Below are 15494 nucleotides of genomic sequence, written 5' to 3' on the forward strand. Positions count from 1 at the left end.
AAATAAGTCAAAGAACAGATTGAGCTGTAATTCATCCTTATCCATAGCCTCTTCAACAATAATGGGTATGGTAACCTCCACTATCTTCCATCTGCAAGCTCCTTTCATGGCTTATTTGTTGAGTGTTGTAGGAAACCTTTAGGCAATGTTTATTAACTAGGACATTGGATGTAATGGAGGTGCACTTTCAGTTACCTTTTGTTGCATGGTTGCTTGGCTGAGTAAATGATTAATAGAAATAGAAGATGAGACTAAAGTATATTATGGGAAATTAGATAGAAACAATGAAGATTCTAAATTGTTATAAAAAATTATGTGTATGTGATAGATTCTTGGAGCAATAATTTGTGAATATTTGGGAGTATATTTCCTTTGGTAGAGTGAAATGGCAAAACTGGATTCTTGCATAGCTGATCCCATATACTTGGGATAAGGCTTTGTTGAGTTCATAGTACTTTGGACATGTTTTCATCTTCAATCTGACAAAGTGTCATGCTATACTCTTAAGTTGTAAGAGAAATGGAGTCTTCACCATGGTTTTCGAATCTTCGTTGACCCAAACGGTTGGACCGCTTGGCCTGGAAACCGTTCAGGCAACTGGTTCCATTTCACCCTTAACCCGTTTCTTGGCCAAAAACTGTTGACTTGGTCAGTGACCCATCGACCCGGGCAGTCAAACCGTCTTGTTCAACCCGGAATTTTTTTGGCCATTTTTTATTTTTAAATTGGAACAGGCTGGCTGTTTGAACCGGACGGTCAAACTGCTGACCTCGGAAACTGGTGGCCAAAGTGGTTCCGGTTCCAGCTCGGTTTTTAAAACATTGGCCTTCACTCCAGAAAAGAAACAAAGAAATTGGAAACATTGTCTCAAATTTTATAGTATCAGTACTGCTAATAGATGTATGTAAATTAAGTATTTTTATTTTGGTATTGATAGTTTCCTTTGGTGTAAAGATTGCCAAAATTGTATAATTACCTTTATTTCATATTTGTCTTTCTCTGCTCTGGCTGGTCATCTTGGAGCTGCATTTAGGAATTAGGACCCTATATGCTACTTTATTTCACTTCATCTTGTATACTTGGCTCTATATTTCTCCATTGCGTGATTATGTAAATTAAGTATTTTTATTTTGGTATTTGTAGTTTCCTTTGGTGTAAAGATTGCCAAAATTGTATAATTACCTTTATTTTATATTTGTCTTTCTCTGCTCTGGTTGGTCATCTTGGAGCTGCATTTAGGAATTAGGACCCTATATGCTACTTTATTTCACTTCATCTTGTATACTTGGCTCTATATTTCTCCATTGTGTGATTATGCTGATTCTATTGACAGCCTGTCTGTTTGCTGATTCCATCACTTGTTGGTATCTGACTGATAGAATTTGGAGGACATGTACATAAGATCATTTTCGTTTTAGTTTTGCTTTTGAACCTATTAGTTGATTATCTAAAACTGAAATTGTCAAAATATTAATAAGAGCTAGAAATCAGTTTATTTATTGAAATCTAATGAAGGCCTTAATTTCTGTTTTTAGTAGCACGTGTAATGGATCCATTTTATATGATGAATTTATGCTTTAAGATGTTAAAAACAAGCTTAAATGGAATATTTCATTCTATATGCTATCAAAGTGTCCCATAAGGAAGAGAAATTCATAATTGCATGGATTTCTGCCTTTCACTTTTACATTATAATGGTTTCATTTCCTGTTTCTAATGCTTCCTGGAACTCATGTGAACTTCTCAGAGTTCAAATTCTTTTTCTTTTTATAAGGTTGGTACAGAAAATTATCTTTATTCACATTTGTAGCAGAACTACTTAGCTAGCATAAGTTCTTTTCATCTCCCACCCACTTGTGCATTTTTTTTTTGTCTTTTTCTATGATATCTTTGAAATCAGTTTAGTGTCTTAATATTTTGACAAGACTGTGCTCCATAACAGAACAACAAGGAACCCGCATGATGTTGAAAGGTATACAGGTGGATCTTCCTCAGGTCCAGCAGCAATTGTAGCTTCTGGATTATGTTCAGCTGCACTGGGAACAGATGGTGGAGGTTGTAAAATTAAAATAATAGATATATAGATAAAGATTCTTTCTCTAGAAATGTTCTGATTTGGTGGTATGCACCATATGCAAAGTGCAGGTTCAGTTCGGATTCCTTCTTCACTCTGTGGTGTGGTGGGCCTGAAATCAACATACGGACGTACTGACATGAAAGGGTAAGGTCGCAAGCTATATGTACAGTGTAATAAATGACTAATATATGGTATATTTACTGTCTCTATATTATATTTATCTTGATCCCCTAAATAACAGACAGAACTGTTCGAGGCAGTGAAACTTGGTTTACTTTTAGTATGAATCACAGAGAAAGTTACATTGAATTCTCTTTGTGAACAATTTGTAGTAAATATATCTTATATTAAACTTGCTAACAACTATTGGAACTTGATTCAGGTTCATAATTCATGTAACAGAGCCCAAATAATTGTGACAAGGCTCTGTTACTGATAATGATGTATTCAGAGGCATTTAGAACATGTTATGTAAGTGTTAGAGTTAGCCGAATAAGGGTAGATTAGTCAACTCACCTTGGTTAAGTTATGAGCTTATGTGGCAGTCTTATTAGAGGTTCTCTGTCCCATACTTAAGTAGGGGCAGTTTAGTCCTTGTACATTTAATTAGAGCCTAATCACTATTAAGAGGTCGACTGATAGGGTTTAGCTATAAGGTTCGACAGTTCTTTCATCTTCTTCTTCTTCTCCTCTTTCCTCTTCTCCTTACTGGTTCGGACTACTGTAGCAACAGTAGAAACATGGTATCAGAGCAAGGTTCGTGACCTGTTTCAGTTTGTGACAACTTCAGTTCGTGCTTCAGTTCTCTCCTTTTCTTCTCTGGGCTGTCAATGGAGAAAAGTGGTTCGTCCCAGGCCTGAAACATCTCAGCTTTTTTTTTTTTCTGGTGCGCAGAATCTCCTTTCCTAAGAAAACAACTTCAGCAGTGAATGGTTGGCTGAAGCTCTCAAACGAAGGTTGGTTATCTCTTCTCTTTGTGCTGTTGGTATTTCTGGGTTGAAAATCTTCAAGAACTTGAGAGGACTGATCAGAACCTAGAGAACTAGGTTGGTTGTTGCCCTGGTTCTTGGAAAAATTCCAAGAACAGGCTGTGTCTACAGTGACCGAATGGTGTAAGGGCTGCTGCTGGTGGCCGAATGGTGTAGGGGCTACTGTAGGTGGCCGAATGGTGCAAGGTGTAATGCAATGGTACTAGTTGAATTCTTGTTGGTCTTGTGGTGCCCTCTTAAAAGCGTTAAAGCAGGTCTGTATTGTGTGTGACAGCTATGGCTGTGTGGTGGTGCTTGTGATGCACAAACTCTGTTGAGTAGTTGTAAGAGAGTTTGCATGTGGTTAGTAAGTGCTGAATTAATGTCGGTGTAGTCTGTGTTTTTTGTGAAATCAGTAGTGGTGTGGATAAGAACAAAGGCGTGTGTATCTATCATTGTGTTTAGGGACTGCTGTAGGTTCTGGAACATCAAACTCTTGACAGCAGCACTTAGTTGGTGATTGGGAATTCAGATTAGAGGCAGCATTGAAGAGAGTATCATGGCAGCAATGGGAGATGGCTGTAGTGATCAGAAACCTAGTGTGGTGGTTTCCTCTGACTATCTAGGTGTACAGATGACCTCAGTTAAACTTAATGGTGAGAACTATGTTCCATGGGCCAAGTCGGTGGAAGTTTTTCTCAAGGCAAAGAGAAAAGTGAAGCATGTGAAAGAAGATAAACCACCGGCTGACTCTCCAGGGTTTGATGATTGGGAACAGGAGGATGCTCAAATCATGACATGGCTATGGAACAGTATGGAACCCAAAATAAGTGCCAACCTCATGTTCTTAGATACAGCTAAGGACATATGGGAACATGCCAAGAAGCTGTATTCTGGGCAAGATAATACTACAAGGGTATATCAGCTCTATCAGGAGTACTTTGGTCTGCAACAAGGAAATAAAACCCTAGAAGAGTACTATGCCAGTATGAAGAACCTCAGAAATGAACTCAATGTCTATCATCCTCTCACTTCAGATGTTAAGGTTCAGCAACAACAGAGGGAACAACTAGATGTCACAAGGTTCTTAGTGGGGTTGAAATCAGAGTATGAACCAGTTAGGGCCCAAATATTGGGGGGCTCTACCCTTCCTACACTTGAGGAAGTGTTTGCTCGGCTTTGCAGGATTTCTTTGGGATAGATAGAGAATCCCACACAGTCTGATAGATCAGCTTTTGTGACAGCCAGAGGAGGTGGACGTGGTACGAAAGGGGGAGGACATGCCTCCCGAGGAGGTCGTGGTAGTTCCATATTTGGCTGTAGTGGTGGTCGTGACTCAGGAGGAGGCCGTGGCAAAGAAAAACGCAGCTCTACAAGGAAGTGTACCCACTGTGGCAGGGAAGGACATTCGGTAAATTTCTGTTATGATCTCCATGGTCGCTCTCCCTCTAAATGGGCCAATCATGTTGTTGCTGGTGGGGTTGATGTTAGTGATAATCAACAAGCAGACCTAACTCCTTCCACATCTACATCTGTTTCCGGAAGGGAGATGGTGAGTGTACCGCGTGATGAGTATGAGTGGTTCCTTTAGTCCACTTCACAGCACACTACTGCTACTCTTGCCCACTCAGGTATAGCTTGCCTGTCATCTAAACCCTCTCCTTGGATTATTGACTCTGGAGCCTCTGATCACATGACAGGGACTCCAGGTGTGTTCTCTTCTCTCTCTGAAACTTCCACATCTCAAACTGTTACCCTTGCCAATGGTTCCTCCTCTCCCATCTGTGGTGTTGGCAATGCTGACATGGCTTCTCTTTCTTTATCATTTGTTCTATATGTCCCTAAGTTTCCATTCAATTTTATGTCTGTTAGTAAATTAACCAAGACTCTTAACTGTTCTGTTACTTTTTTCCCTTCCTCTTGTGTTTTTCAGGATCTCAGGACGGGGAAGAAGATTGGTGGGGGGCATGAAGCTGGTGGATTGTATTATCTTGACGGTGGTGGATCGTCAGTTGCACTTCAGACTTCACTCACTCCTCTACAGTGGCATTGTCGACTGGGACATCCTTCTCTCAAGGCACTCAAGATACTAGTTCCGTCTTTGAGTCATTTGTCAGTGTTACAGTGTGAGTCGTGTCAGTTTGGGAAACATCGTCGTGTTTCCTTCAGTCCTAGAGTTGAAAGTCGTATGTTGAGTCCTTTTGCTTTGGTTCATTCAGATGTTTGGGGCCCGATCAAAATAGAGTCTTATAATGGTTACAAGTATTTTGTCACTTTTATTGATGATTGTTCAAGAATGACATGGATTTATTTAATGAAAGAAAGGAGTGAATTATTTTCCATTTTTCAAAAATTCCATGCTGAAATACGTACACAATTTGGTGTTCCAATCAAAGTTCTTCGTTTAGATAATGGTCGTGAATATTTTCTTACTTCCTTTCAACAGTATTTAGAACAGCATGGCATCATTCATCAAACTTCATGTGCATCCACTTCTCAACAAAATGGGGTGGCTGAACGGAAGAACCGTCATCTCCTTGAAACGGCTCGGTCTATTCTTCATCATATGAGTGTTCCTAAACGGTTTTGGAGTGATGCTGTACTTACTGCATGTTTCCTCATTAATCGGATGCCCTCCTTTATTCTTCATGGTCGGTCTCCCTTCTCTATCTTGTTCCCCACCTTGTCTCTCTTTCCATTAACACCCCGTACATTTGGCCGTGTGCTTTGTTCACAATCTGAGTCCTGGAATAGACAAGTTGGATGCATGCGCCATTAAGTGTCTTTCTTGGCTACTCTCGGACTCAAAAAGGGTACAAGTGTTACAATCCCATTACTCGGAAGTGCTATGTCTGTCCTGATGTCACATTTTTTGAGTCTGTTCCCTTCTTCTCAGGAACTGAAGCATCTTCGTCTCCACCTTTACTTCCTCTTCCTCTTCCGGTCAGTGATCCCGTTCCGGGTGTTCCTGTTGGAGTTGACTCGTCGCCTCATCCAGTGCAGATCCCTACAGAACGACCACCAATTCGGCAAGTGTATACACGTCGAACGACACCGGCCCCTCCTCCAGCTTCTACCTTGTCCGCGGATCCTGTCGTTGCTCCTGTTGCTGAACCCTCAGGACTTGATCTACCCATTGCCTTACGGAAAGGTAAACGTAGTTCTACTCTCCATCCCATTTCCAATTTTGTTTCAGTATCTCGCCTTTCCGCCTCACATCGCCAGTTTGTTTCGCTATTGTCATCTATTTCCATACCTAACAATGTCCAAGAGGCTCTTAGTTCACCTGGGTGGAGGCAGGCAATGGAGGAGGAACTCTCTGCTCTTCAGCATACTCACACATGGGAGCTCACTACTCTTCCTCCTGGTAAGCATGTTGTGGGTTGTAAATGGGTGTATACTATTAAATACTTGTCAGATGGTAGTGTGGAGCGTCTGAAAGCCATACTTGTTGCTAAAGGTTATTCACAGTTGTATGGAGTGGACTATATGGAGACCTTCTCTCCAGTGGCTAAGATTAGCTCTGTCCGTGTGTTAATTTCCCTGGCAGTTATGTATGATTGGCCCCTATTTCAACTTGACATAAAAAATGCCTTCCTTCATGGTGACCTTATAGAGGAGGTATATATGGAGCAACCACCTGGGTTTGTTGCTCAGGGGGAGGCTGGTAAGGTGTGCAGACTGAAAAAGGAAATTTATGGGTTGAAACAATCGCCTCGTGCTTGGTTCGGGAAGTTTAGTGAAGTGGTGAAGAATTTTGGAATGAAACAATGCCAGGTTGATTACTCAGTGTTCAGCTATGACTCAAAAGCTAGAAAGATTTTATTAGTGGTCTATGTGGATGATATTGTCATAACTGGCAGTGACAAATTGGGGATCGAAAAACTAAAGGTCTTTCTGCAAAATCATTTTCAAACAAAAGACCTTGGGACATTGAAGTATTTCTTGGGTATAGAAGTTGCTAGATCAAGACAAGGTGTAAACCTGTGCCAAAGAAAATATGTTCTCGATCTATTGGACGAAACAGGACTGTTAGGTGCAAAACCGGTTGAGACTCCTATGGAACCAAATGTTAAGTTGAGCAGTGATATAGGGGAAATATTTGATGATCCTGGAAGGTATAGACGACTAGTGGGGAAGCTGAACTATTTGACTATCACGAGACCAGACATCTCCTTTGCAGTCAGTGTGGTGAGCCAATTTATGCAGAACCCTCGTATATCTCACTGGGATGCAGTTCTTAGAATTGTAAGATATTTGAAGGGAGCTCCGGGCCGTGGGCTATTGTATAAACCAGGAGGAAAACTTGAAGTAGTTGGGTACACGGATGCAGATTGGGCGGGCTTTGTGTCTGATAGAAGATCTACTACAGGTTATTGCACATTTCTCGAAGGAAATCTTGTGACGTGGAAGAGTAAAAAGCAGACGGTTGTGGCTAGAAGCAGTGCTGAAGCCGAGTACAGAGCCATGGCACACACTACATGTGAATTAGTGTGGTTGAGGAATCTCCTACAAGAAATTGGGTTCCACATGGATAAACCTATGAAGTTGTACTGTGACAATCAAGCTGTGCTCCATATCTCATCCAACCCTATTTTTCATGAGAGAACAAACCACATAGAGATTGATTGCCACTTTGTGAGGGAGAAGGTTCTTGCTGGAGAGATAAGCACAAAACATGTAGGCTCAGGTGATCAGTGGGCAGATTTGTTTACAAAAGCCTTAAGCTCAGGGAGAGTGAATTATATATGTAACAAGCTGGGATTATATGACATATATTCTCCAGCTTGAGGGGGAGTGTTAGAGTTAGCCGAATAAGGGTAGATTAGTCAACTCACCTTGGTTAAGTTATGAGCTTATGTGGCAGTCTTATTAGAGGTTCTCTGTCCCGTACTTAAGTAGGGGCAGTTTAGTCCTTGTACATTTAATTAGAGCCTAATCACTATTAAGAGGTTGACTGATAGGGTTTAGCTATAAGGTTCAACAGTTCTTTCATCTTCTTCTTCTTCTCCTCTTCTTCTTCTTCTCCTTCTCTTTCCTCTTCTCCTTACTGGTTCGGACTACTGTAGCAACAGTAGAAACAGTAAGTATAAAGCATATATGCTACTAAACTCAACAATCCATTAATGCTGGGTCAAGCAGTTAGGGCACTTAAAAGAGGACAAGAGGAGTTTCCAAATGTCTGAACATAGGTATAAGTGGAATTAAAAATTATTCATTGAAAAGATTGATCTTGTTGTGCGATTATTAGAACATGAAGGTGTATGCCAAATTCCTCCTTTAACTCCATCTGTTTATACCAAAAATTTTCTTGTTCGTAATGAACTTTTGTAATTATATCACTAAAGAGCTATTTTACCAATCAAAGAAACTGATATCTAAAATTTCAAAATTTCTGCTTAGAAGCTTAAGATTGGTACTGCTTGGTTTTTATTTTTCATCTCTTTTATTAGTTTATACATTCCTATATATTGGGTAATATTGGATGGATGGAAATGTTGCTAATCCATATAACCAAAATTGCAAAATAAGCACCTTACTTGGTAAGATATCATTGTTAAAAAAGATAAAGCATTATATGTAGTCCTGTGACTTGAACTCATTTGTTTGTTTCAGCATGTAAGAAATACTGCATAGCTCCTTATCAGCCTTATTGGATCATATCATAATTCTGTTAGTGTTTTTTCTTTATGACACTTTGAAGATACTTGAATGATATCGCATATTTCTTATCACAGGAAGTGAATTGTGGTCATAAAAATGGTTCCTTAGCTAATTTTAGGCTTGCATGTTTGTATATCTTTTTGCTATTTCAGTTAGAATGGTCATGATATGATTATTTTGTTGACACCATAAGGTCAAGATTATAATCTTTCTAAGTTTGTTTCCAGGGCACTCTGTGATAGTGGGACTGTTGAAATTATTGGACCAATTGCATCCACAGTTGAGGATGTAATGCTAGTGTAAGATTTTCTTGCCTTGTAAATGGAGTTTTAGTTACATTATATTTTGTTGCTTCCATGTCGAGTACTTCTCTTTTTTTGTGGTTCAAACTGGAGAATTTAGCTGAATGGTTAGGACTGGGATGGGCTGAAGGACTTGGGTGGAAGTAGTAAGAAATGATTTAGGTGCCCATAATTTGACGATGGATATGGTACTGAACAGAATGATATGGCCAAAATGGATTCATGTAGCCAACCCCATATAGTAATGACAAAGCATAGATGATGATGATGATGATGATGATGGTTAGGACAGGGACAGGCCCTTTTACTGTAGTTTTACGCTCAGTGTTTCATTAATGTATTCTTCCATGTTATATGTGCATTTTCCTTGAACCACCAAATATTATGATATCAAGATTTGTGTAGTTGCTTTTACCTCTTTAATCTATTGTTCGAGATACAAGCTGTACTGTGTCTAGGCTATTATCCACCCTTAGTGTGAATTACCATATTATTCATTGAAAAATTATCATTTATTTGGTGAAACAGGACTAGGGGCAGACCAAAAAGGACATGGGTTGAACTACTAAGAAATGATTTAAGTGCTCATGATTTAACAATTGATATGGCACTGGACAGAATGTAATGGTGAAACAGGATTCATGTAGCTGACCCCATATGTTTGGGACCAGGCATATGATGATGATGATGATATCTGGTGAAACATGTTCTGGCATAGTTATGTTAACATGGTTTCCCAGTATATGAATTTGTTCTGGTTTATTGGTTATTAGTTGTTTTATATGACAATATCTTCCTTCAATTTAATAGCTCATTTTTTATGCTATTATTCGTTCTCAACCCGTTGCTCTGGTTAGACTCTTAAGCGTAAATGCTTGGCCTACAATTTCCCATCCCAACTATTTTGGCTTGGTAACATTTTTTGAGAGAAAAAGAGCAACTGATTTTATTAAGAAACAAAAGATAGGCTAACATGAATCCTATTTTACCATTCCACCCCATGAAGGCCATATTTTTAAATTAATTCATAAGGTTCCAAGTCTTTTCTTACAATCATAATCACATTTTCTCCCTCTCCTTGCCCTATCTAGAGCTTCAAAGTGTGCCTAATCAGTTAATCTTGTTTGCAGTCGGCTTGACAAGACCATCTCTGTTGATTTTCTTTCATCTTGACACCTATTGGAGCTAGAGCTACATGGAAGTTCCAAGAATGCTTTCATTCTTTTATTTTATTTTTTCACAAGAAACTGGAAAATAGTGGAAGAATCCTCTGTGAGCAGTCCTATATAAGTGTTGAATGGAGGCCCTCACCTCAAACATACATCAAACTTAACTTTGACAGATGCAGTATAGGTAATCCAGGAGTTTTAGGGGTGGGAGGAGTTATGAGGAAAAGTGGAGGTAATATACTAGCTCCATTTTCAATTCCCATGGGTGTTGGGGATTCAACAGCGATCGAGCTATCATTTATCAAAAAAAAAGGGTTGAGCTATGTATAGTGTAGCAGGGATTAAAAAGAGCAAAGCAACTAAACTTCAAAAACTTAATCGTAGAAGGGAACTCAAGGATTGTAACAAGGTGGTTGCAAAACAATCAAAAGGGATCATGGAAGTATGGACACAAGCTACAGGATCTCTCATGCAAGAATTGGGTTCAAAGGTTGAATGAGTTCACAGATCTGTAAACAGCCTAGCAGATGGTTTAGCAAAACAAGGGGTAGAAAGAGAGTAGTGTTTGGGGTCTAGTACCCTAAGGGGGAAATCATATCCGATGTATTTCCCGGCTCTCTTTAATGTGGCTGCAAACAGGTCAGCCTTAGTTGCAGATTCTTTTGTTGGTGGAGAACAATAGGATTATATGGCCACCTTCCTTCAGGAGAAGTTTTAATGATTGGTAACTGGATTTGGTGGCCCAACTTTTTCAAGTCCTTCAAAGTCAACAGCTGAATCTGTAAGTTCAAGATGCAAGATGTTGGAAGTGGACAAACACTGGAGAGTTTTCTGTTAAATCCTTCCATATTGGTCTTGTTTGGTGAGGCAAGGGTTTTATTCTCAAGTAAGATCATTTGGGGGAATGCAGCTCCATCAAAAGTAAAATTCTTCCTATGGGTGGCTGTTTGGAAAAATGCTTGACAAAGTCCATGCTGTTGAAGAAAGGTTTTAATGTTCCAGATTTGCTTTGTGTTTTCTGTAACCAAGAGGAGGAGACTTCTAGCCACTTGTTTCTGCATGTAGATGTTAGTGCTTCAATCTGGCACTATTTTCTTGGAGCTATAAACTTGCATTCGAGTACCCCTGGGTTGGTGAATGAACTGTTAGAAGGCTGGCAAGTCCCAGGTATGTCAAGAAAATGGAAGATCTATTGGTTCTATATTCCAGCTGCAATTTTGTGGGCCATTTGTCTCGAAGAAACTGCAGAATTTTTGAGCAGAAGTCAGCATCAGAATCAGTGGTGATTAATGCAGCAGTACGGTTTTTAAAGGGCTGTCTGTCTGTCCATAATGTATTTAGAAATTATATTTTTCTTCTTTTTTGAGGGTGGGTTTTTTGGGGAGTCCTTAATTGGATGTCATGTGCATTTCTCATTGTGCTGAGGACCATACTTTTGATATCAATACATTATTCTATACTTAACTTTTCTAAAAAAGAAAATTCATCACATATTGGGGTGTATTGGGCGTACCGTATCATTTTGATAGCACCCCAATATGCCTAAATAAAAAACATATTGGGTTTTTGGCAATTTCAGGATGTAGTCAGGCCAAAGACCAACCCCCTAGACTTTTGCAAAAAAAACTAAAGGCTTGCATGCTTTGGAAACACCCAATATGCAAGGTTTGTGCATATCAGGTGTATCAATATTTTGAACCTTGCTTGTATTTACACTTATTTATTCACTAATTAATAAAGTTTTATCAGTTACTGATAAAAAAGGTAATAATGTTTTCATTTTTAATTTTAGCCTTTCTCGTCTTTACACCTGTCCATTTCAACATTCTGATCTAAGTTATGATCCTTCTATGAGAATCTTGAGTATCTCATATTCTGTAATCTGCTTTCATTTGTATTCCTTCATTATTTCTGCTTTTCACTGTTGTATGCTTTCATTCCCCTTTCTTTTTCCATTATTACTTGAATGAAGTAGATTTATGTCAGATTTATCAAAGAAGTTATTCATGATTAAAATGGTCTGCCAATCCATTTTCTCCAATATCCCCAAAAGAAGAATAGGTAATTTGAAAAATAGTGATGGGTGCTTGTTATGTCTGCGAAGTTTTTTTATTTATTTATCTTAAAAAAAAGTACTCCCAATCACAGCTTAAAAAAGAAAGAGAGAAAAGAGCCTTTCTTTCCAAATTGATCTTTTAAACCCAGTCCTCGGTGGGCTGAAATAATTTGTTTAAGAAAATGGCCTGCAGTCCATTTTAGTGAACAACAGGCCCTAAGTTAATTGGGCCCTATTATGATGTAGTAAGCATTTAATGGACCTGCAGTAGAGCCCATTAATGGGACAGCGGGCCCTAAAAGAATTAAATTTTATATTAATTAATCATCTTTTTAGGTGCCCCATTTATTTATAAAAGGGATGCCACTTTTCTTATCCTAACAAGAGGGCTATTTTCCTTCTTCTAATCACTTTAAGTGGGATGACAGGTGTCACCCTAGGAAGAGGAAATTATTTTCCCTCTTTTAACCACTTTAAGTGAGGTGAGACATGTCACCCTAGGAAGAGGGAGTAATTTCCCCCCCTCTAACCACTTTAAGTGGGGTGACACATGTCACCCTAGGAAGAGAAGATTCTTTTCCCTTCTCTAGCCACTTTAAGTGGGGTGACACATGTCATCCTAGGAAGAGGGAGTTACTTTCCTTCCTCTAACCACTTTAAATGGGCACCCTAAGAAGAGAGGGGTGGGGAGTTACCTAACCATCTCCCTCCTCTATATAAACCCCTCTCCTTGTAGGAGAGAGAGGGATAATGCCATATTGTTGGCTAATACTACTTTGAGTAGAAATTGCTGATAACTGATTTTGATGTATGCTTTGTGAAGAAAAGTAATAGAAACTGAAAGGTTTCAGCAAGAGAGAAAGAAAGAGAAGAAAAGAGAGTTGGACGTCGCCATAATTGAATAGATTTGGCCGCCAACCCCTCTTGATTTATATACTTGAAATAAAAGAATGAAACATTACAAAAATACCCTTAGTAGGGTGGCTACTTTAAGTAGCTAAACAGTCACAACTTAAAATAACATTAACTAATGGGCCTAAGGCCCAATAACTTCCTAACTTAATAACTTAAATAAAAATAAAACAAAGCTGGGCTTAATAACTTAAAATCGGCCCAAACTCAACACTCCCCCTCAAGTTGGGAGTAAATGTCAAACATTCCCAACTTGCGTGGATCATGCTCCAACTTGTTTCTTGCAACACTTTTTGTAAGAACATCAGCAAGTTGCAAATCAGAAGCAATGTATGGGAGACAAGCTTCCCCTGAAGTCACCCTTTCTCTTATGAAATGTTTGTCCACTTCAATGTGCTTTGTCCTGTCATGCTGAACTGGGTTGTGGGCAATGTTAATTGCTGCATGATTATCACAGTACAACACCATAGGTTCTTCTGCCTCAATACCAATTTCTCCTAACAAGGAACGGATCCAGAGAAGCTCTGAAACTCCATGTGCCATGGCTCTGTATTCAACTTCTACACTTGACCTTGCCACAACTGTCTATTTCTTACTTTTCCACGAAACTAGATTGCCCCCAACAAGAGTGCAAACTCCTAATGTAGATCTCCTGTCATCAAGGCATCCTGCCTAATTAGCATCTATGTAAGCCTCTAGCTTCAACTATCCATGGTTAGCAAATAGTATGCCTCTATCTGGGTGTCCCTTCAAATAGGCAAGAATCCTATCAACAACCTCCCAATTCTAGACTCGTGGGGCATGCATGTATTGACTCACCACACTCACTACATAAGAGATGTCTAGTCTTGTCATACATAAATATAGCAGCCGCCCCACAAGTCTCTGATATCTCCCAATGTCCTTCACCAGCTTACCTTCTGATGCATTAATTCTATAGTTCTTATCAATAGGAGTATTGGTTGCCTTTGTTCCAAGTTTCCTTGTTTCTTGTAAAAGGTCCAATACATACTTCCTCTGAGAAATAAAAATTCCATGCTTTGATCTTGCAACCTCAATGCCCAAGAAATACATCAGCTCCCCAACATCCTTAATTTCAAATTCTCTATGCAGATTCTTCTTCAAACTATCAATCTCACTCAGGTCATAACCTGTAACTACACCATCCACATAAACTATCAAAACTGACACCAGGGACCCCCTTCGCTTCACAAACAAAGTATGGTCTGATTGAGTCTGAGTATAGCCAAAAGCAATCAAGGCCTTCCTGAACCTGTCAAACCATGCTCTGGGAGACTGTTTTAAACGATAAAGAGACTTCTTCAATTTGCATACCTTCCCCTTTCTAGCATCACTGTAGAAACTAGCAGGAAGATCCATATACACTTCTTCTTATAGATCCCCATTAAGAAAGGCATTTTTTACATCAAGTTGGAAAAGAGGCCAAGAGTATGTAGCAGCAAGAGAGAGAAGGATCCGAACAAAAGTCATTTTTGCAACTGGTGCAAAGGTCTCTAAGTAATTAATGCCATATGTTTGAGTGTACTCTTTTGCAACTAGTCTGGACTTATACCTTTCAATACTTCCATCTGCCTTGCATTTAACTGTATAAACCCATCTGCATCCAATAGTTTCCTTGCCCTCTAGTAGATCCACAATCTCCCATTCTGATTCTTAATTAAGGCTTCCATTTCTTCCTACATAGTTGTCTTCCACTCAGGTTTGGAGAGAGCCTCACCGACACCCTTGGGTATAGACACAGAGTCGAGGGAAGAAATGAAGGCTCGATAAGAAGGAGAAAGTCCACTATAGGAGAGATACTGTGAGATACAATGAGTAGTACACTTTCTCTTCCCTTTTCTGAGTGCAATAGGAAGGCCCAGGTCATCTGTAATGGGGTTAGTGGAATCAATAGGAACTAAAACGTTAGAGGGATCAAGAGGAATACCTGAATCCGTGTTAGCCAAATCTGGAGTCTCCAAGGAACCGATAGGAAGTGATGTGGATTCTTCTGCAGTGGAATCAACCTCCTTATGAAGTCATAGGTGCTATCGTGAGTAACACTGAGAGACAGGACGCAAGGGAGGTGGTAAGATAGGTGACATAGGAGGGTCAAACACAGGAGTGGACACAAGGACTGGAATCGGAAGAGGAAAAACACTCCCCCTGAGAAGAACCCTTCGGGAAAAAAGATGTGGACTCAAAAAATGTGATATCCATAGTAACATACCGACTCCCAGAGACTAGGTCATAGCAACAATACCCTTTTCTGATTTTCTGCATACCCAAGAAAAACACACTTCTTTGCCTTTGGATCAAGCTTCGAGCAGTGAGGACCAAGAACAT

General features: G+C 39.5%; 1 protein-coding gene across 3 annotated transcripts in view; it reads left to right on the top strand.

The window, feature by feature from the left end:
• Window positions 1-15494, top strand: part of FAAH (fatty acid amide hydrolase) — a 42369-nt gene that overhangs the window by 9855 nt on the left and 17020 nt on the right. For all 3 annotated transcript variants that reach the window (XM_010246370.3, XM_010246372.3, XM_010246371.2), the window contains exons 9-11: window positions 1943-2055; window positions 2146-2221; window positions 8937-9008. In XM_010246370.3, the coding sequence (XP_010244672.1) occupies window positions 1943-2055; window positions 2146-2221; window positions 8937-9008 (261 nt within the window). The remainder of the gene's footprint in view (window positions 1-1942; window positions 2056-2145; window positions 2222-8936; window positions 9009-15494) is intronic.

This window comes from Nelumbo nucifera, chromosome 1 (genome assembly GCF_055504915.1).
Source record: "Nelumbo nucifera cultivar China Antique chromosome 1, China Antique-T2T, whole genome shotgun sequence".
NCBI lineage: Eukaryota > Viridiplantae > Streptophyta > Magnoliopsida > Proteales > Nelumbonaceae > Nelumbo > Nelumbo nucifera.